The 23646-nt window shown below is 42.0% G+C and overlaps 1 protein-coding gene across 2 annotated transcripts in view; it reads right to left on the minus strand.

The window, feature by feature from the left end:
- RAB6A (RAB6A, member RAS oncogene family) overlaps positions 1-23646 on the minus strand; it is a 65761-nt gene that overhangs the window by 11452 nt on the left and 30663 nt on the right. Inside the window, exons 2-6 of one of the 2 annotated variants that reach the window (XM_074816534.1) lie at positions 15248-15306; positions 8881-8934; positions 7229-7334; positions 5262-5373; positions 4104-4197 (exon numbers count right to left, since the gene is read on the minus strand). In XM_074816534.1, the coding sequence (XP_074672635.1) occupies positions 4104-4197; positions 5262-5373; positions 7229-7334; positions 8881-8934; positions 15248-15306 (425 nt within the window). Of the gene's footprint in view, positions 1-4103; positions 4198-5261; positions 5374-7228; positions 7335-7400; positions 7507-8880; positions 8935-15247; positions 15307-23646 lie in introns of both variants that reach the window. The other variant, XM_074816535.1, reaches the window with a different exon arrangement.

Consider the following 23646-nt stretch of genomic DNA (forward strand, 5'->3'; position numbering starts at 1 on the left):
AAGTCTGGTGCAACTCACCTTCTGGAGTTACACTACAAAGCCAGGCACTCTGGATTTGTAGGAAAGCTACAGTGAGCACAGTGGTGAAGACAGTGTCCTTTCCTCTTATCAGTGCTGCCTTCCAGCAGAAAAGGATGAACAAGAAGCTAAAAGTAGCACACAAAGTCAAAAGTACCATGGCTTCCCACTGATGGCTATCAAATGAGTGACATGGCCAAAAAAAAGTCTTAGCTGTTACTCTTCCCAAGCAGGACAAGAAATTAAGCTTCTTCTATAACCTTAATGGGGCAAACGCTGCTTCTGAAACCTTGTGGACAAGCATCCCTTGGAGAACCCTAGTGCTTGGGCCAACATAAATAGCACCAAGATTCACCACCTGGGAGGTGACATTATTCTTCAACATCTGACCGAGACTGGGATGAGGTTTGTGTACTGGCTAGTGCCCCAAGGCATCCCCTGAGCTGCGTGAACAGCCAGCTCTACGCCTGCTAACTCTTCCTGGCAGCCAGATCTGGGGCAGTGAGGGCAGCTGGGCTGCAAGACACATCTCCAGGACTTGCCTGCACACAAGTAACACTGGAATTAACATCTCTGACCTGAAAGACAGGATGAAAGAACACAAGGAAGCCAGTGGGCTATACATGAGGTGTTAAGAAAAACAGAGCTCACCCTGGAATTGATAACATCAAGATGTCTACATCCGACACCACACAGAACCCAAAACCTTCATGAGAAGGGTTAGACTGAAAATTAGGAAGTATTTCTTTGCAGAAGGGGTTGTTGGGCGTTGGAATGGGCTGCCCAGGGCAGGGGGGGAGTCCCCATCCCTGGAGGGGTTGAAGAGTCGGGTTGACCCAGCGCTGAGGGATCTGGTGGAGTTGGGAACGGTCAGGGTGAGGTTCATGGTTGGACTGGAGGAGCTTCAAGGGCTTTTCCAACTGAGACGATTCTGGGATTCTGAGAAGGGGATGGAAATTGGAAGAAGCCAGTGATGGAAGACTGAGGGTTCAACTTCATCCCAAGTCTTCTTCCACGTTAACTTGTGCCATTCCCTACCTTTAACCCAGAGCACAGGATTTAGATCCAGGAGATGGGTTTTGTGTGGGGAAGAGAGGACAGCAGGGAAAAAACAGCGTTTTGTCAGCTCTTCTGGACTGCCCAGACAGGCTGCCAAGCGACGCACGGACAACCTGAGAAGGTTTAATACCAGCAGGCAAGAGTTTTGCATGGAAGGAAAAAAAACCCAACAAAACAAAACAGTTCATATTCCCTAATCTACACATTACAGTCATACCCATGTAGCTCTGATACTGCTAATTGCTAAATCTGAACCTAAACCCTCGTGGACCAACCAATGACTTGCCACTAGTCTAAGATTCACCTTTACATTAATATTTCATATCTGGCACTAGGTGATCTTAATTTTTTACATAAGTGTGTTTCATTATATGTAGTCAAAATGTCGACTTTGTATCTAAAATAATTTGACACTTGAATTAAAAATCCTGAATGAAAATTAACTCGGACAGTAATTATTCTGCAGAATCAGAATATATTACAGGTAGAGGTTATCAGTTATGAGAAGGTCAAATTTGCATTCAGCTTATTAAAGAAAGATTTTATACAGGCTATGGAAGGGTATCTGTTCTGCAGTTGTACCCATATGCTTTCCCATTTCATTGTGGAAGAATATACTGACAACATAGTACAATAAATTCATATCATTCAATAGAGAAGCTGCAAGGAAACAGAGAACTAGATAAATAGTAGTATTAAAAGTCTTATCCTTTGAGGATTGTTTCAACAACTACTTACTAGACTAATAAAAAATGAGAGTTTCAAATATATAGAATAGCTTTGAAGTTCGTGAAAATCCCAGTCCATGCCTGCAACAGAAGGATCAAAACTCAGAAGAAAAATCCATTTTCAGTTCTTTTCGAATAACCATTCTGTGTGTAAAGTATCAGAACAAAGTGAAGTCCCTTAAAATCTGTCCTCTTTTCCAGTTCTGACAAGACTTCATGAAGTACCCACTCAGATTACGATGAAGTGCTATGTAACAGCCCCAAGTTTTTTAGATATTACTGTTTATTAATGCTAGTGAAGAACAACAATTACATCTCAGAACACCAAATATTGTATTTAATACCAAGGGAACTAGCCCCCAGGTTCCCACCCCCACTTTTTTTTTCTGGAGCTGAATTACTAAACCTATTTTCTCACAGTCTTACAGCATGTAGTCTTACAGCATGTAACCTGGCAATTAAAATCAGAGGTATAATTTGTCTAGACCTCTACTATACAACTAAGAATTTTCTCTAGAGAGTGTGCAAGTGAGGCTACAGCTACAAAAATGGCTTTACACTCCGACAAGCTCATTAGTACAATCCCTGAACGACTTCAGCATAAAATACAAAAAGGCAAAGTTTGTTCCTTCATAACGTATTAAATGGAGCCACCATCCTTAACGACAAAGGCTGTGGTGGCTTTACAAAGCACATGTTTTATTAAACAACAGTATCTTATGCCAAAATGGACTACAGGTGTACTGTATGAGATTTTCCTACTTACATCCCAAATCATCAGGGCTCCAACTGGCCTCGAAAGCCACAAGCTACCTTACAGGCTGGGACACAGACTTCTGGAAACGTGTCAGCTGCACAGCAGCTCCCTCAAGGAAAGAGGGAGTATAGAGCTCCATCATCATCATCATTCCTCTCAGCGAGGCAACTGCTCTCAAGTGCGCAGCCCCTAGACTAAGTAAACATTAAGGATTCCAGCACAGAATCCAAGCATTAATTACAAGCCAGTCTCTGTGTTGTGGCAGGATAATTGGTGGCCCCTGGAACCAGACACTTTCATGCTTGCTAATGCGCTGGAACGCAGTGCTAAGTTAACATGTCTAATTATTCCATTATATAGGGAATAATTTTGCTACTAATACACAAAGACAAGGTACATTTTAGTAACAGAGCCTTTAGTCCTGTCTGTAACATACAGAGTAATTTATAACCCTGTTTTAGCAACTCCCAGTTGAATTCCACATACAAACTATTTGTGTAACTACATCTATAAAATATACATGTGATTACACACACGTGTACGCATACGTTTGCTCTGTGGAGACACCCAAGAACAAATGTCTTCTACGTCTTGCACTGCTGCATTTCCTCCTACCATAAGACCAGCTTCCAAATGCTTTAGTAATCGTGACTCCATATGAGAAATTGCTGGATCGATGAAAAAGCAATATCCCATTATGCACTGAGTAGGGATGCACGGCTCTAGCTCTTTATTCATGATCTGCTAGTAAGCATATTTGCTTACATAACTAATAAGCTCAAACAAAATCTCTTTCTTGTAAACACCAGATCAGTTCTGTGGTGTTTACTACTTTCACCAGTTCACTGTTTGCCAAGTGATTTATCATCATTAACACAAGTGCTAAAACTTCATCTAGCAGGTCAGAATGTAAAGAGCCGCAGCTCATCTCACAACATAAAACCTAATTTTGTTGCAGTTGCATCAGCTCAAAAGACATTTCACTACTTTCCCCAACTCAAAAGCAACTCATCATCTACCAGAAATAAATAGCTTCGGCTGTCCAAGTGCTCACACTTTCAGTGCCTTCCAAGAGAGTGGGAACACCAGTTTACACTGTCTCATTGTACAGTGGAAGCATTTTAAGCCATCATGTTCTTCCTTGACTGGTTTGTCCACAGTCTTTCACTAAATCGGTACCAGAAAGCATCCTCAAACCTGTGTTTCCCCAACTTTTTGGCTCATGCCTTAATCCCTTCAACCTAAACACCAAATCTGGGTTATTACGAATCTAGGAAAGTATGATTCTGTACCCACAAAGCTTCTTCAGTAATCCCTCTTTTCTGAGGGGAAAGATGTTCCGAGTCATTTGCTGCAACATCAGTGATCCTTGTGAACCTCAGCCAACAATTCAACTCTGAGACGGTGCTCGCTGTGTACGGACTACCATGTCCCTGATACCCTCTGCAAAGGCTCCTCGGTGTCGAGGGAACTCCTGTTCCCACAATGGTGCATTAACAGAAGTAGTCTCAGGGCTAGTTGCGGCCAACACATTTACTCACCTGTTTTACATTGTATCCTGCTTTTGCACTAGTTTCAATGAACATTACATTCAGCTCTTTGGCTTTTCTTTCTCCTTCCTCGATGGACACTTGTCTGGGGAAGACAACACAGAATTAGGGGAAAAAAAAACAGACAAACACCTTGAAAACTAAGATTTTCATCTTTGACTCAAGGAGGTGACTGCTCCATTACAGTTTGGAAAGCATTTAATGTTTTTTTCCCCCGCATACAGATGGTACATACTGAGCACAGCTGCAGACAAGTACCACCATTTCACTGTATCAGGTGGATTTCCATGGCACACCTGGCTCCCAAAGTAGAACTCTGCTTTCCAGCAGAACAGCCGAGTGGGCCAGTTAAGACTCCCCCAAATCCCTGTCCAGGAAGCTATGCTGTCATGTCTAAGCAATTAACAGATCTTAATGTCCAATCATCATCAACTTGCAGCCTACAAAACTGTTTTCACAGAGGACCAAGTGTAAACATCTCCTATCAAATTAATTTTTCCCCATTTGCCCCTGGCAGGGTGTCCCACCCGTTAAGCAGTTTGCCACTGCTAAAACTGGGGGGAAATTTTGGTTCAAGAGCTGGTAAATAAAAATCATGAGGTATCTGAGGGGCATACGTACGTGTGTGCAAACAAGTCTTAATAGAAGGTTATAAATCTGAAGTAAGGGTCAAAGGAGAAGCCATTCTGAGGAAACGGGGATTTCAATCAAATCCAGAACACTTCCATCTCGTGCTTTTGTTCTTGCTTTGTGACTCTACTCATTTGTATTAATACCATAAACCCAGAATAAGCAGCAAATGCAACAAAAGCTGAAGATGCACAACTTATAATAAAAATCTTTAAGTCTGCCAATTTATGAAAGTCCCTGAAGCGTTCCAAATGGGACGATTACTTGCACCTATCATTTTTATCTGACCAAATTTATTACAAATATTTGTAACTATTTTAGCTTATTCATTCACTGTTGCAGCTTGTAGCTGTAAAATTGAGATTTCTCTAGTCACAGCCATCTCCAGCATAGTCAAAACAAGCTTGAGCATTTTGAAAAAAATAAAATAAAAACCAGTGTTAAAAATAAAATAGTTGTCTAGTAGAAAACAGCAGCAGATTAAGAAAAACATTTGAAAGCTGAGTTATTCCTCCATACCTCTTATCTGCTAGATCTGTTTTATTTCCCACCAGCATAATGATGACATCACTGCCCCTTTCCGTTCTGACATCATCAATCCATTTTGTTGTTTGCTGGAACGAGTTTACATCTAGCAGAGAACAGTGGAGAGGATTATCACTGCAGGTATTCTTCACAGATCACTGGTAAATACATCTGTAAATCTCAAATAAAAGCTTCATATTCTCTGGAATTGGCATAATAGGGTGATGAAGAATCAGCAAGTGAAACCCTAAGTCTCCCACAGTGAAGTATATGAAAATTTTGGCATTAATTTCAAATGGGCAACTACTTCATTACAGGTGAATTCAAAGACAGGGAGTGAACTGAGTTGATCTATAACTTGGTTTTGACAGCGTCTAAAAATGAGAAGTTTTATCACCACGTTTTAGATCAGTTCCCTTTTTTATAGTTCAACATAAAATATTCTATATAGAGAATGGGGATTAATGTGATATTGCACTCTACTCTGCTTATGAGTTGTTCCAATGCTTCTCAGAAGTACTTAATACACATTTTGTACAGCTTAATCACTTTTTACTTGCTAGGTTCAGGATTTTCTCTAGGAAATCTCAGGGTTAAACAGTGCATTAGCAACTCCTGTATCGTTGAACACTGAGTTACCAATTATTTGCATAGAACCAGAAATACAAATTTAACCTATCCACAGACACTTTTTCTTAATGATACATCCTTAAAAGCTGCAAGATAAGAATTCTAGGAAGCTATCCTGACCTACTGAGACAGTATGTTGTTTGAAAAGTTGCATCCTGTAAGGAAAAATGAGTTGTACAGAAGCTGCCAGGGTGCTCGGCATTTCCCAGTCAGCTACACAAAGAGCATCTGAGTTGCCGAAGCAGTTTGCAGTACTTAAAAGGGTGGGGGGGGCTCTGCAGCAGTTCTTGACAAGTATTGATTTTTTTTAATGGCTTCTACTGCATAGTAATATATTGTATGCTAGACAGTCAGGACTTGATCACTTGCCAGTGTCTTAATTCTTCTCTCTACTACTTGGTAATATTGAATTTGCGAGGTCAGGAAAAAAAATTTCGAAGTTCACAGCTAACCTGCAATTTCAGCTCAAATGAAAGTGCTATTTTTGACAATTAAAGCTTTTCTAGGTAAAGCCCATACTCCTGCTGTAATCTTCTAGTATTTATAAATCAAAGGATGAGCGCTTTTGCATTTGTATAGAATTAGGCCATCGCTCTCAGTCAATTCCGGTTTAGAACTGGAAGTGTCTGAAGGTTTAGTTCTCCTAAAACAAAATTTCTGTTCTTCATAAATACAAAAAGCTAGTAAGTTAGGGGTCTCTGGACTGAGGGGAGGGACAGAAGGAGAAGGCTTGAAAAAGCACTAATATTTTAGTTCACAAAAATGTACATACCTTAGTAAGAAATGAAAGAGCAATTGTTAAAGGATAAGGGCTTAGTGGTAAGTTTTACATATTGCAAAACGTGAAAGTGACTGATCGAAATGAAAATGTGATGTTAATGCATTTTTCCCCCAGCCCGTGCCCAGATTTTTTGGGAGGGGAGGAGGGTAAATGGAGTGAAGCAAGCTACAGCTATCAGTGCAAAGTCTCTAATTTAAGAATTCCGATATCTATGAACATGATTCAGGTGTTTGAGACCAAAAGTCATAGGTGATATTACAATCAAAAAGCAGATGAAAGAGGGTAAAGTGCAACAAGACCAGCCAGAACTCAAGGCTTCAGGAGAATGCAGTAGGAAAGGGTTACAAAATGATGTCATTTGTAAGACAGTTTGTACATCACAACAGCAGCAATCAGGTGGCTAGCTTAAAAACTTGACTACAATAAAAGAAAACGTTTTGTTTTTCATGCCAGAATGAAGAACAAGCAGATGACTGTGATAGGACATGCAAAGCTAGGCTAAAGGATGAAAGGGGCAGAGTATTAGAAATGCAGAATTCCCCCCACTCACTTGTGATATCATAAACAACAACTGCAACAGTGGAGTCACGAATGTAGCTAGGAATCAAGCTCCTGAACCGTTCTTGACCTGCTGTGTCCCATAATTGCAACCGTACCTAACAAAATCAGTCAAACAAGCAAGAAAAATAAGAAAAAGGTCAAACCCAGTGCAATATACCTACTTGTGATATCGTAAACTACTACAGCAGCAGCAGAGTCACGGATGTAACTGGGAATGAGGCTACGGAAACGTTCCTGACCCGCAGTATCCCACAGCTGCAACCTGATCTGTGGGTGGGAGAAAATTAAAAAAGCCAAACTGCCACTAAAAATAAAAGAGTAAATAAATTTTATTTTTTGAAAAAAAAAGCTAAATAAAAATTATAAACTCATGCAGGAGATGACTGGGGACTGGGAGCAGCAGCATACTGTCTCCTTCACAGCAATCTCTCCCAAGCGTTAGTTAGCCAAACTGGTAAATGTGCACCTCTCTTGGCCTTCCGCTGTTTTGCTTTTTCAAAAATACTTCCCTTCCAAAAGGGGAGAAATAGAAATACTCAGCTTTCAAACTGAGAGGACCAACAAGAAAACTAAGGCAAACGTTCACCTGCAGTTCTGCCTACACAAGCTTTTCATGCTCTGCTGCTACCCTTCCTCAGGACTCACACACGTAACCTCCAGCGTCCTGGAGGCTGGTCGCTGGTGGACGAATCAGACCACACACCATAATTTTCAAGGAAGAGCCTTCAGCTCCTGTCAAAGAGCTACTGATGTGAATTTTTCAAGGAGGATAAAATGCTAGTTATTACTCTGTAGTTAAGCCTTAGCCACACTGCGAAGTAACATGCACACAGATGGGGCTGAACATCTCTTACCATCAAGGTTCTGAAAGAAAAGGCAAGATATACTAAAAGCAACATGTACGTCAAGAAGCGCAAGGGCCAGCTTTGCTATGGAAAGAACATCCCATCACTCAAGCACTTCCAAGGCAATCGCCATTTATCGTGGGTTTATACAATACCATAAGCTTATGCAGCACTGCACAGTTTGCTTCTGTAAATAACTCAATGGCTGAATTTCTTAATTAAGAATCTGAGCTCATTTTAAACCACATGGAGATTTAAATCACAAGGAGGAGTGATTTCAGTTCAGGAACTAGAACTGCACCAAGCTAAGAAACAAGTATCATTTGTGGATTACTACTGAAGGCAACCTTCTTTTTAAATAAGTAATATTAAGAATACTGAGCTAGTTATTAACTGGCAGCATTTGGCAATTTATATTTTATCCTTCTGTCTTGTGACATCAAAAACTTAAAGGGTTAAACATGGTCCCCTTCTCCAAATTCCCATCATTATGCACCCCTCAAACTATCCATATCATCTCCGTCTCTTTTTTCCAAGAGGATGATGCTATAGCACCTTCTGCTGCTTGTAAAATGGCATTCATGAGCCCTCCACGGATGAACCAAATGGTGGTTTCCCTTTCCCCAAACAGAGAAGGGAGCTGCCTCCACAGCACTTGTCAGTCTGGAAGCAGCTGGGAGATGAAGGCTCAGTCTGTACTTCCAAGTGATCTCAGAACTGCGGGCTGCACAATTACAACAGATGCTGATCCTCATTCCTACTGTACGTAGAGAAGTGCAACAAAAATCTTACTCACTGTTCGATCCTCCAAATACATGGTTTTCGATAGGAAGTCAATGCCAATTGTTGCCTGTAAAAAAAGGAAAAAAACCCAATACCTCTTAAATAAAACATCAGAACAAGGGTAGTGATTTTCAGAGAAGTGAACATTACTGCTCTATCAGAACTCAGCACCTGTAGTGCATCTACAAGAAAAATACACTGGTTTTCGTCCTTTCAAGATATAGCTCTACTTGTAAGATTCAAGAACCAATTTCCTTAATATCCATAACTAGAACAATATCTTAAAGCACAAAAAGTTGTTAACCTTAACTTCAGTTTATCCATATTGTCAGTTTAATCCATATGGGTATCAGCAAGGATTTTTATGCATATGACCTCAGTTAGTGTCCACCAGCTGAACAGTGTGCATCTGGGCACACTGTATTCTTCCTGACCGCCAAATATCTTGATGTATCTTAACTTTAAGCCTTTTTCATTAAGGCTGAGGCAAACATCTTCAAATCTGCTGCAACACAAGAGTGCACAAGCACACACGATCCCCCACGATTACTAAAGCTCAGTTAATACTAAAGCTCACTGCAGCATACCTGCATCCAAGTTTCTAGACACTAGTGGGAGCTTCACGTAGAACATCCTTCTATGTGTTTAAGAGCAAGAGCAAAGCACTACTAAGTGCTATCAAAAGGTGCTTCTTAAATACATGATCTCCATCCCACTTTTCAAGGCTGCAGTGAGGGTGAATCCAAGCTCTAGGAGTTTGTTTGCAGCAGGGAGACAACTGAGCTGACCTGTTGGGGCTACAAGGCCACACTGGCTTCAGCAGGATGCTGAGCATCTCTAGTAGCTACACCACCCAGCAACAACAGAGCCTGGGAAACGCTCCAAACAGATTGATTTGAAAAGGAAAAAAAACCCCAACAGGTAAGAAAGAGTCTCTCAGAGCAAAGAGGCTTGATACAACCTCTTCTCTGCTCTCCCACGCTGAAGCGGGTATTTCTAATGGAGAGGCTGTTTGACTGTATATGCTCCATACTGTCAGACTGCTATTATGCCCTCCCTATATATCCCCATAATTAATTCATTACATTCTGCCAGATATTTAACATGGTAGGAATAAAGAATAGAGCCAGCCAGCCCGCTTGCGAGCGATACCGAAGAAAAACAGCTGCAAATGAATTAAAAAAAGCAATACTGAACAAACCAAACGGAATTTCCATTTGCAATTAAATATAACACATCAGAATACAAACTTTCCTGGATGGATCAGTACAGATTTGGAGTACCAGAGATGCAGATGGGAAAAAAAAAAAATAGTGGTGGCTCCCAAGATGGCTACCCAGAGCTTTTTCACCCATCATGAAGAACTGTGATGTGACCAGTTCAGAGAGATGATACTGAAACTGTAAGGTGGATACAAGAAGCCTCAAAATACTAATGCAACAAGATGCTTCCCTTCTGCTGTTTTCCATTGTTTCAGCAGAGGGTACTCCTTGGAAGATTGCCTCAAAAATGTTTCTATTTTCCCTTGTATTCATTTGATCTCACTTTACAGAAGAGAAGCTACAAACCCCCTAAGATCTTACACCATATATACACATCAAGATCCTGTTCTGACTGACAAACTGCTGGAAACCCAGATTTTCCCTGATCTCAGTAGGAGCTGGAACAGCAGCTGCAAAGCCCCAAACCTGCCTCAGCCTGTAATTCATGCCATCCCTCCCACGCAGCTGTACAGCACCAAGAGCTCTGAAGCTCACTCGCTGCCCCAAGAAGCCTCTGCACGCCTGGCAGAAATGCAAGCGCCAGCAGAAACACATCAGGTCGGTGAGATTCCTACACTTGGACACTCACAGCATGGGAAATACAACAGAAAGGCCAAGCACAAAGCTCATTGTAGATCTGAGCTATGAAAATATTTGTGCTAATCACGTTGAGAAGAACATATGGCAGGTCTGTTACTTTCAAGCTGTGAAATGGCTCTTGACCTAAGCCCCCACAAGTTTTAAGAATTACATGGAATATAACTTACAGACAGATAATTTTGTCCACCTGTACTGTTCTGACCATATCACAATACAGAGAAGCAGCAAATGTCAAGGAGCAGATTCAAGCACTCTATAGATCTCAGACTTTTACTAAAATAGGTAACCTACAAAGAGGCATTTTATCACAATTCTGACAAAAGGAGCAAAAAAGCTTGGGGGATCTTTACAGATCAGTTGTAAAGAAGGGGAAAGTCTGCTTACTGCTGGGGAAAAATACATGCCCATGAAACTAAGCTAATTACCATAATTAAGGTGGAGGCAGGTTTAACCCGCTTGTGAAACGCTGTGCATCACATGGAACAAGCAGGAACTAGGATGCTCTGAACACGATGCAAGGTAATGTGAGTCCCAATCACAAGTTTGCAAGATGACAAACACAACAAAAAAGCTTGAGAGGGCCACCCTACGGCTGGTACCGTGCATGAGAACACTTTTTAATCCATCTGTCCTCACAACAGTCTAATAAAGAACTGCTGTTACCCTAAATAAAATAGAGACTATACTTGCTGACACAGAATTACCCAAGACCTTGCAAGGAAGCCTGAGGCAAAGCAAGAACCTGAATTATCTTTCAAGTCACAGGCTGGTGTTTCAACTCAACACTGTCCTCCCTCTCCCTTCCTCCAAGGGGCTGAAGCTAAAGGGAAGCGTGGCCTGTAATTCTCCTCTTGCGTAACACACACAGAATCATCATGTTTGCCAACACTGGTCTTTCATTACACATCACATACAGTGCCACAGAACAAGGAAAATCTTTCCCAGAACATCCATGGAGAGGAACCACTCCTGGTAAAATACATACCACCAATGGCACAATTTTATTTCAGGTGTTTGGGTTTCCTTGACACAGTACAGCAAGTTCTTGTTTGATTCACAAATGCCACTTTCATGAAAACAGCTTATTAATAAGCTACGGGGGCAACAGCTGAATTCCTCTTATCTAGCAGCAAACAAAACTAAAGCACAGTACAGATTTTATTAAACAGCAGCTTTCTATTTTTACCAGCTGAACACAAAAAACCTTGTTCAAATGATAGGTTCTGGCAGCTTTCAGAAAATATGCATTCAAAGTTTAACAGAAATGTCCAGAATGAGCAAATCATCCATCAACTAACCTACAGCTACAGTTAACCACGTACAGGGTTTGATACGATGAGATGCATCCATCAGGTCCTGAGGGAAATGGCTGATGGAAGTGGCTCAGCCACTATCCATCACATTTGAGAAGTCGTGGCAGTCCAGTGAAATTCCCACTGACTGGAAAAAGGGGAAGTAAAACCCTCAGTTTTAAAAAGGGGAAAAAAGGAAGAAACAAGGAACTACAGGCCAGTCAGTCTCACCTCTGTGCCTGCCAAGATCGTGGGGTGGATCCTCCTGGATACTGTGCTGGGACCCATGGAAAATAAGGGTGGGGTAGGTGACAGCCAACATGGCTTCACTGAGGGCAAATCGTGCCTGATGACTTTGGTGGCCTTCTACAACAGGGTTACAGCGCTGGTGGATAAGGGAAGAGCCACTGACATCATCTACCTGGACTTGTGTAAAGCGTTTGTCTCCACATCCTTGTCTCTAAATTGGAGAGACGTGGATTTGATGGATGGAGCACTCGGTGGGTAAGGAATTGGCTGGGGGGGTCACACTCAGACTTGTGGTCAACAGCTCGATGTCCAAGTGGAGAGCAGTGATGAGGGGTGTCCTCAGGGGTCAGGGCTGGACCGGCGCTGTTTAACATCTTTGCTGGGGACATGGACAGTGGGGCTGAGCGCACCCTCAGCCAGTTCCCCGCCAACACCGAGCTGTGTGGTGCGGTGACACACTGGAGGGAAGGGATCCATCCCGAGGGACCTGGGCAGGCTGGAGAGGGGGGACCCTCTGAACCTCATGGAGGTCAACAAGGCCAAGGGCAAGGTCCTGCCCATGGGTCGGGGCAATCCCAGGCACAAATCCAGGCTGGGCAAGGAGTGGCTGGAGAGCAGCCCCAAGGAGAAGGACTTGGGGGTATTAGTGGGTGGAAAACTGCCTGTGAGCCAGCAACATGTGCTCGCAGCCAAGAAAGCCACCTGTGTGCTGGGCTGCACCCAGAGCAGTGTGGGCAGCAGGGCGAGGGGGGGATTCTCCCCCTCTGCTCCGCTCTCGGGAGACCCCCCTGCAGTGCTGGGTCCAGCTCTGGGGGCACCAACAGCAGAAGGACACGGACCTGCTCGAGCGGGGCCAGAGGAGGCCACGAAGGTGCTGGGGGGGCTGGAGCACCCCCCTGTGAGGACAGGCTGAGAGAGTTGGGGGGTTCAGCTGGAGAAGAGAAGGCTCCGGGGAGACCTTAGAGCGGCCTCCCAGGACTGAAAGGGGCTACAGAATAGGGGGGAGGGACTCGTCATCAGGGGGGGAGGGATAGGATGAGGTTTTAAACTCAGAGGGGAGACTTAGATTAGATGGAAGGAGGAAATCCTTCCCTGTGAGGGTGGTGAGGCCCTGGCACAGGTTGCCCAGAGAAGCTGTGGCTGCCCCCTCCCTGGAAGGGTTCAAGGCCAGGTTGGACAGGGCTTTGGGCAACCTGGGCTAGTGGAAGGTGTCCCTGCCTGTGGCAGGGGGGGCTGGAACTGGATGATCTTTGAGGTCCTTTCCAACCCAAACCATTCTGTGAGATGCATTCATTCAATTACTTGGCTTTGAGAGGACTCTATGTAATCCTGGGCATTGAGAAATTTATATTCTGGTTTGACACTAATATGTGGTGTAATTCTGGCCAAATTACTGGAGCTTTTATGACTCATTCTTTCTTCCAGCTATAACAAAATAAAACATATCACCCTACCTCAGTCATGACTTCAGCAATATAGAGATCTTTGGATGAATGATACTACATCAAATACATTAACACCCAAACTAGGCATGCATCAGTGATAGCTATATTGAAGCTATCTTTGTAAGCCCTTAAGATTTCTTATTGTTTTAAGTCCCACTCATTCATTTTGCAATCATTTAGTATATTATGTCAGAGCAGCTTCCCATGGAGACAACTATATTATCATAAAGTACAGAGGGTCAAACCTCTTCAAGAAAGAACTAGGACGCAAGCTCCATAGAGAAAAGGAGCAGACCTGAAAGAAAAATACTGTGGGAAAAAAACAGATTAAATAAAAGAACTGCATTCACATGTCCATGTAATTACAGTGGGTAGAATTTGAAAGGATGTTTGCTCCCTTGGGAGCGATGATGTGTACTCTAGCCCTCCTACACCATAGAAGCTTTGCTTCTCCCATAGTTAAGCGAGAACTTACATCTCATTCTACCCAACTTGCCTAGCAGCAGCAATAAGGAATTTCTGAAGAGGCAGGAAGGAAATCATTAAGGGGTAAAGAGATTTAAACAAGATATTTGGATAGACACTAAGTAACAGAAGAGTCACAGCATTTTTCTTATTTTTTTCCCATTACCTCCTCCTCCCACCCCCCTAAAAAAACCTTCACATTCATCAGGGAACAGATTTTTCTCAGCTTAGTGTATTCAGAGCATCACCAACTGTAACCAAGTCATGAAACATGTTCTGCTTGGAGAAGACACACTTTATGAAACTCAAGGACTTTTATAGCTTGCCACCTTTTCAAGATCATCCTAAATTCTGGGAGTGGGCCACAATGATCTCTCTCTCTCTCCTCAAATTTAGAAAAGTTAGCTTGTGTCAACTTGAACTGACTTGTCACCAAACACAAAGCAGTGAGGGGGGCTGCAGGGCTGATGGGAATAGAAGACCACCACTGCTTCAGCCCCAACCTTGTCAACCCAATCTTGTTTAAATCATAAATAAATATGGATAAATAAGCAGTCACAGGATGGGGACATGCATAACAACCAGCTTTGTGGTCTTTGTTCCAGAAGATAGCATAAAGTAGTGTCCTAAAGCACACCCAGCCTTACAATCCACTGCTTTCTGCTCCACAAGTCCCTGTTCACTCCATGCAGGACCTCTTGCAGCTCAGCTTGCTTCTTTTTTAGAAGAGCCGAGTACTTGTTACATTTTCCCCACAGAGGCATTAAATCTGTGATGGTCTGGTAGCAAATGCGGTGAAAAAAATCCTGGTAGACTTAATTAACAACTGCCTATCCTTTCAAACCACAGCTCATCCTGCTGCAAGTAGGAGATAAGCTACTCGAGCAGAAGCCAACACTGAAATGCCATTCTGAAAGGTTATTAAAATACAAAGCTTAAAGATCTTACAGTTAAGAGTCTGGTTGGTGTACCAACTCTTATCCACTGCAATCAAATGGATTCTTCCTGCAATGGAAGACATGGCAACAGAGAGGACTCACAGAAAACAATAATGTGGATTAATTTACCTGGTAGGTGTTGTCAAAGCTGTCATACATGAACCTGGTGATCAAGGAAGTCTTCCCCACTAAAAGAAGAAAAAACACACAGATTCAAGGAACCATTTCAAGTGCAAATTTTAAGTGATTTTAGAAGTTTTCACTGTTTCAGGAGGAGTTTTACTCTGCGCCCAACAGATCCATACTGTGCAATTAAACTTCCTACAGGCAAAAGAGCAGTTATTTAACTTTACAATTGCAAAGTCACTAGTAGACACATTTTTTTCTGAAAAAGGTCAGCTCCTGTATCATGCCTGAGCATCAGTTTTATTCTTAAACATTCATGATTCAGAGATGAACACTGAAATAATTTGAACGTTCCAGTTTCTACTGAGGCATTCAGAAATTTTAGTTGAACTAAAGGAACACATGTAATAGGTCTGACAACCGCTACGACAAATTATTCTAAACCAGACAGTTCTTCTCACTCATAAAACAAGGTAGCTATGTCGCTTTCAAACACTCAATGTCACCCTCGCCATATCTGTCACATGAATGGCAGTCCCTGCTCTAGTATCACAGTAGCATAAGACAAGATTGAAGAGCTTCGTTGTTGAGAGGCTTGTTTACCATCTGCCCACAATGCCTGCAGTCCTTATCACTCCATTAACTTCACCCTTCCTTTGACAACATATTCACTATACATTTTTGGATAAGGAGGTTCATACGCTGTTAAAAATGCCATTATCCACCCTGGCGATGGCTGCAGGTCGTGACGGGTACACTCGCTCAGCTGTTGCGCATCAGGAATCGCTCGGTGCTGCGATCGGAAGGTGTCACTGCAGCATCTGCAGGCACACCTCATCGCCACCGAGATGCAGGCGAAGCCTTTTTCATGCAGCTATTTGTGATGCTGCAGCTCCTCTGTAACTGCCACTCAGCTTGGCCAGGTTAAATCACAAACTACATCAAACTACATCAAGATCCTTATATCATAACCGACAGCTACATAAGCTGTGCGTATTGTAACATGCCAGCCCCGTATCAGACCACCTTCTCATCTCATTTTCCTTAGAAGACAAGTAATACAAGGTTCATTTTAAAAAAATCATTGTCACAACCATTACTTTCTACTCTTGTAAGACCAACAATAGAGCTGAGCCCAGCTTATACTCTGTGAACAACTTACTCCATGCCACCTTCACCTGGAGGGGACCAACAAGATATGCAGAACTAGACCATCTTAACCTGCCTCATTTCAATATGTTTAAATAGTCTTTAATTGTAGGTGCATTATTTAGGAAACAACTGAAGTTACTCAAGAATAAATCACCTCCCGTTGTCTTCTTCCAGCCTTACAGCCAGAATTTGCCATCTTTCACTGGCAGGGGAGAGGCAATTTGTCAGCCACCAAACGTTGCAGGCACAGATAAAAGGCAGTTAGAGGTGCACAAGCCAAAGCTTGTGTTCTTCAAATAAGCTTCCAAAAATGTCAGTTCTCTGCAAGTGTGACCATCAAGAGAGCAGTGGAATTTAAGACAAGATTTTCGGGGTGGGTTTTTTAGAGAGTTTTTGGGTTGGTTTTTTTTTTTATTTGGGTTTTTGTTTGGTTGCTTGCATTTTTTTTAAATCTTAGTATAAAACTTTCCACAAAATCTCCAGTATCATACTTAAGCAGCATTTTAATGCATCTGCAAACTTCAGTTAACTCTGTAAAAGTGCTAAACTAACAGGAATCCAGTAGACAGCCTCTGAGAAAAAGATTTTCCCGAGTCAAAATTTGAATTCCTGTGTGAAATTTTTACCATATTCTGCTCCGTAGGTATAATCAGATTTCCCAAAGTTAAAAAGCTGCCTTTGCAAAGGTAAAGCAAACATTCCCTTCGGTGAGTAGGTTTTCAGAAGCAATGTATCTCAGATGGGCAGGATCCCTGAATCCCTTCTCAAATTTGTCCCAGGGTCCCCCAGATGTGTTGAACAACAGCACAAGCTGGTACAGGACAAACAGCCACGGGCTGTGAGAGGAGGAAGGTTTCACTCCAGACCCTGCAATGACAACAATCCTCAAAGGACAGAGCTGAGCAAATCCAATACCTTCCCACTGCAGCACACACTATAAATCCCAGTAATGGGTTTGCGGCACCACAAACAAGCCAGCGTTTCCTCACGTGGCTACTGATGCGAACAGTCAAATTTAATTCTTTAGAAGTGCAAGGGGATGTAATCAACCCCATGAAATAATTGGCTTTGGTAAGTCACAACCCCTGAAGAACAGTGATGTCTTCCAGGAAATCACTTCCCACTATACATGGAGAAGTCTTGGAGGGAGTCTGTCTAGAAACTATAAAATCTGAAAAGATTTTCCATTCCATATTGTTTGAGGTTCCCTACCCTACTTTCAATCATTTCAGAAAAAGAGGGGTAAAATAAGGCACCGCCTGGCTTGCTTATACTTCAATATCTGCTCCAACCAATGTTTGGATAGTGTGTCTTAATGCACTTCAGTTCCAAGACATTTCTTCTCCAAACAGACCAAGGCTTTCTTTACATAGTATGTCAACAGGCACCAGATCAAGTTCGTATTAATACCAACTGCTTACAGTTTTAATTCTATCATGACTACTGAAGCATCACCATTTCTCCTTTAAAAAAAAAAAAAGAAAACTTGCTTTAAAAATCCTGGCAGAAGTGAAAGCCCACAATTCCCACTGTATCTATAATTAAAAGGAAAAGTCAGTGAATCTTCTCTTCAGAAATTCACAAGTTTAGATTATATAAACAGACACCTTGTCCAGAGGGTTACAGGCTTTAAATATTCCCTCTTTAAAAGAGCCACTCCTAATAGCTAACACCATCTCAGCTCTCCCCAGCCTCCCCACACACACCGCCCTGCCTGCCAATGGCAGAAACTATCCCCAGCCCTACAAAAAATAGCCGGATGAATCACCTTAGGATTCATATACCATCTGTTGCACACTAAAGTGATGGGGATGCATATGCTGATTCTCCTGTGGAAGCCGTGCTGCTGTAAACCCTGTTTCGGGGAGCTTGAATAGAGAACAAAAACACACAGAAATTAATCTATTGGCAATTATGTTGATCACATTTCTCCCACACAGAGCACAGGCCCCTGGGCTAGTCAGAGCTCAAACAGTGTCACGCATGATTTTGTGAGCACATTGAGTACTTAAAACGTGCTAACTGTATGACAGACCTAACGCAAGTTACAAACTAAATTCCCAGTGAGGATAATCCCTTAGGAAGGGACACCTCATCACAACCCACAGAAAGAAACAGCTGATCTTTTCCCCCCCCTCCCTTGGTAGAGCAACAAGGAAGGGCCACTGAGCCACAGCTCACCATTTGACTTTGAAGTCAAGACCTTGGGCTCTTGGCTGAGTTTTATTTTTACATCTGTTTTTATTCGGAACGTCGTAACAGAATGTTAAGCCCCTGTACATGACTTAAAAAATAAATAAAAATAACAGTAATAAAGAACATTGCCCAAAAAAGAACAATTTATCAACTAGGGAGCTGCAGGAGAGTGTGAATCCCATTCTGTTAAATATTTTCACTTGCTTTCTATTCAGTCTTGCTGGCTGTATGTTTATCGAATTCAGAGGACATTAATTTGGGAATGATTGCCAGTAAGTTAAGAGGACAGAATCAGAATTCAAAATAATCTTAAAAAAATGCAGAAGTGACTTCAAGAGGAAAATGAAGCTCAGCAGGGAGAAGTTGCACAAGGTAATAAACACAGACAAGAACAACTGCCTGCTTAAAATACAGATTGCAAACAACTGGGTAAGCAATCTGGGGGTCATAACCAAAGGAAGCAGATAAGACAGTCAAGGCTTCAGCCTTGTTTCATTAAGCAGTTTTTTTAAACCTAGTGGGTTCATTTAATCTCTTGGAAAAATTTCAACACACAAATATGTCCAGGGCAGCATTAGTCAGCGATGCAGAAGCCTACAACGTCCCTTAGGCCAAAATATTTCTGGTATGCTGCCGGGACAAAAAAAAAAAGTTAACATTATCCTTGGAGAAATAAAGGTGGGGGAGGAAACGTCGTGCAAGGGGTTTTACTGCAGTACACAGCCTTGGCTGGAGCAGTAAGGGAGGTTCTGCTGGACACACGGACAGCTGCGTTACAGGAAGCGAGGAAAAACTTCAAACAACTCAGGAGCTGAGAAGGAGCTTTTTGGCAAAAAAAAAAAAAAGGCAGCTTGCAGACTTTACACAGAAGAACTGAAAAGTGATGGACAGCAAAGTAACTTAGTGATAAGGAAAGGTGGTCTCCAGCCTCTTTTCTTTCTGTAGATCAAGATCTAAACAGCTAAAAGCAGAGTCTGAAGTCAGTCCTAAGAAAAGGCATCCAACTTTAAAAGTGAGGGCAATTAAACCTCTGAAATAACCTACTCAGCTGGGCAGTGGATCCTCCTCCCTTCCTTGGCACGCAGAGTTGTCAGATGTCATTCCACTGTAGGAATTTACATGCAAGGCATCCGAGAATTTTTTGAAGCAAAGAGAAGCTAAGAAAATAAATGATGAACCAAAGAAACCATTTGCTCCAACACTGCACCTGAACATCAATTTTTGGAAACTCTTCTGTCATTAAGCAGCTGAACAACAGTAGCAGTGTGGGTTTTAGACGAGTTTTCTGCTCCTTCAAGCTTTTGATCCAACAAAACCAAAATCCACATTAACCAGCTCCTAATCCACAGCTGTGGTTGAGACATCACTGCTTAAGTGCACAGATAATCAATGTACACTTCCAGATGGGAAGGCAACCGGCTCCAAGAGGAATTTTTAAGCTTGTATGCGACTTGCTCACATGGTTTTTCTTCATCTATACCAACTCTGGAAGAATTTGGACCTAGAGATCACTGGTGGCTCCCATGCTGAACCAGCTACTCACCCTCCTAACTGTCAAACCTGAAGAGCATGTATTAACACACTCTGTAGAACTTGCCTGGTGCTTTTTTCAGGGAGGCTGGGGGAAAAGCAGAGAAAGAAGTGTTTTGCTGTAGAAGGCAATAAGTGGAAGCACTCATCTGCAGTAACTCTGATCATCTGCAATGTTTTAATACGTTATGGGACAAGAAGTCAGCTGTTCCCATATATAAAAATAGGAAACTCCTAGAAGGAAAGGTTTGATCACTGGTTCAGCACAGAAGACAAGTAGGTGCCCAAATACTAACACCCTCCTAAATCAGCAACTGAATCAGTGGCAGCAAACAGCAAAGTATCTAAGACACATAACTGAGCTAAAAGATGGGAACCTGTGAAGTTCCTATCAGCGAAATTGCCATTAACTATGAGGGCCCAAATTCAAAGCCTTCAACAGCTAATTGAGTCAACCTGATCGATACTCTTTGTCTGGAAGCCTTGAGCCACTGCCTAGCACTTATTTCAGAAGGAGCATTCATCTGCAAGATGAAATCAATACGCTAATCTCATGGTTCCAGCAACTTTGATCTGACAGCAGCGACTGGAGAGATTTCAAGGTCGTTCATCTGATTCTCTAAGACTGCCTTGTCCCGCTTCTGGGGCCTTGCGCGGTGGAGATTTGTATGTTCAACACCAATCACCACTAATGACATTGATTAATGGTGGGTACCAACAACTCCGTGCCAGCGCGTGCAGGATACGTGCTACTGGCTACCGCTGGCAGCACCACAAGCCACACTCCACGCTGTGTGCTGTAACGAGTCACTGGGGAGACTTGCACAGGAGCTGGGGATGGAAGAGATCCATTAGATAATACAAATCATCTCCCTGCCAGGACAGGATTAGAAGGTCCTTTGTTGCCAGGCAGAGTCTGCAAAGGGCTCAGGCAACAGTCAAGAGTGACCTACAAAGGAAAAGTAATTGGGATTGTGCCACTTCTACTGTATGATGTATGAGGAGCAAGCCTTACATCCCCGTTTTGTTTTCTTAGGCATGTGCTTGTCTCTCTTATACAAGAGATTCACATCTTGTCCAAGGATTCTTCCAGAAAAGTCACACTTAAATCTCCAAAGTTCATACTAGCTGTTGTTTAGCGCTTTCAAAGCATCAGCAATTAAAAAAAAATCTGCAAAGCAAAATAATCCTAAAAATAAACAATCTATCCAGCCTTTTCATTGTAAACCTGAAAAATTCCACTTGACCTCCCCAAGTTCTCAGAGACAGACTTGGTTAACAGAGATCCAACTTACTAAAACCATAAGTTAAAGAGAGGAAGATGAAGAAAGCCTTCTCATCACACATACAGATAAACTGCAGTGTAACCGCAAAGTTTCGCTTGCCCTTTGCAAGACTCCTTCAAGATCTGGTCAAAGGATGAATCTCAGTAACGTTACAATTTTCTTTCACATCTCAAAATCTTCACCAGAAGTATTTCCGTTACTACGACACACCACAGCACAGCTTATCCAGCAATAGCTGAAGTGCTGACAAGGAACAGTATTTCTTGAGAAGTCAAACTCCCTTCTGCCCTCAACTCTCAAAACGATAGCCTGATACCACCTGAGGAGTCCTGTTGAAAGCTACAGCTCCAAGATCTTCCGACTACCGGCCTCATGTCAAGTTTCATGCTCAGATTTGCTCGTACTTCAGACCCCATGCTTAAAAAGAGTCGCTGAAACTCAAAAGATTGAATGCTCAGGATAGAGAACTTGCTAATCCAGATCTGGAAAAAAGAACCCAAGGCAACAAGAGGAAAAAGCACTGCTAAGAACAATATAATCAATTTTGAATGCATGAAAACCATTTTTAGGTTTTTATTTAAAAAGAAGCCCCAAAAGGAAGATGCTTATAGTTGACTTAAAATGATCTGTATGAGCCAGTAATCAAGAATAATATTTTTAGGTATGTCAGTCTGAGCTCTTTAAAACAGAAATGCTGTATTAAAGTGATTAAAGCAGCTTCTTTTAAAAAAAAGAAAAAAATCCTCCTCTGCTCTTCACTGTCAAGCTATGGAAATTTCACCCGCTTCCCCCAAAGCAAGAAACAACGCTCATTCATTATCCTGAAGACACTGACAGAACCAGCAGACTGCATTCATCTAACATTCTCAGTAAGATTAACTTTATCCATAGTCACAGCTGAGGAACTCTGAGGAAAGCATCATGTCTAGTCACAGAGAGCAGAGGTAAAAGGCAGAGTTGATGTGGTCTCGCCTCCTTGCTCTAATGAAAGAATTTTTTACCCTGAAGTTTTTTTTCCCCCCATTGATTCCACTTCTGCTCTATTGTCAAACCTCTTTTATTTTGCCATTTCTTTCCTGATGCAAGACACCAGATGAGATCAGACTAAAGGACCATATGAGCCAATTCTTTGCATCCCTAAGTCCCCAGCAAATCAAAAAAAAATCCAGGGGAAAAAAAAATATCAGAAGAAAGCCTGCAAAGAAAAAACCTTCTTGAAATACATCCATGGCTCTACCCTCTGCAAGTAGCTTTGTTTACAACTAAAATTATGGAGTGGTTAAAAAAAGTTTTTTAATTTTTAGAAGTATGGCTACAGATTATTTTTTTTTTTTAAGAGCAAAGGGCAATATTAAATGCACATTTATCGGACATTTTCAAATCATGTTTTGGCTACACAGGATAAAGCTGGCTGCAGGATGCCCTCCCAGCCTGGTTGCTGAAATGGAACGGCTGCCCCTATTGATTCCAGAAAATAAGAACATTTTGTACTGTTAACACTACACCACTACTTCAGTGGTTCCTGCATTATACCAAAGCAGCAATGGCTTCTTTATGTACAAACAAAATGGTTCAAATAGCCTCTTTTAAGATAATTTATTCCTAGACTAGTCAAAGATCTAGGTTATAAATCATATTCTTGTCTTTTTAAACAGATTTGTTTCTTTAAGAAAGAATTTAAGATTCTGTTTAGGAAGTTAATGTAGAATATCTGAAGAGTTATAGGGAAACAAGACCCAGAAAAACAAGGCACAGTTTTGTTTTCTTTTAAATAATTTTACTGAAGAGGTGTTCCATCATTTTCTACTTTAAATATATTTTAGTTCATTCGTCCCAGAGAACAGAGGCAACTCACCTTGATTTCAATTGACTATATTTTTCATATTCAGTTGAAATAAAGCAAACAATGGACTGAAGCTTGCAGCCTAGATCAAACACACAAAGATCAGGGCAAAGTAAAGTACCTACAGTGAATCTGTCAACTTCGGACTGAGTGAAGCACAGGGAGCCCTGAGCAAGGAGCATACTCTGAACAGAAAGACTATTTAACACACTTCCAGCAGGTTTGCAACTTCTATTTTAGTTTCAGCTTCTTTGACAAAGGAAATTTGCAGCTGCGTTGCTCTGCACAGGAACTATGGGCCAGCGAAGATCTGCAGATAACTGGCTGATGCAAAACGACGAGATTTATATATTTCTTTGGCAGTTCAGTAGACATTTTGGTCCATCTTAAGGATG

The sequence above is a fragment of the Strix aluco genome, chromosome 2, assembly GCF_031877795.1.
Source record: "Strix aluco isolate bStrAlu1 chromosome 2, bStrAlu1.hap1, whole genome shotgun sequence".
Taxonomy (NCBI): domain Eukaryota; kingdom Metazoa; phylum Chordata; class Aves; order Strigiformes; family Strigidae; genus Strix; species Strix aluco.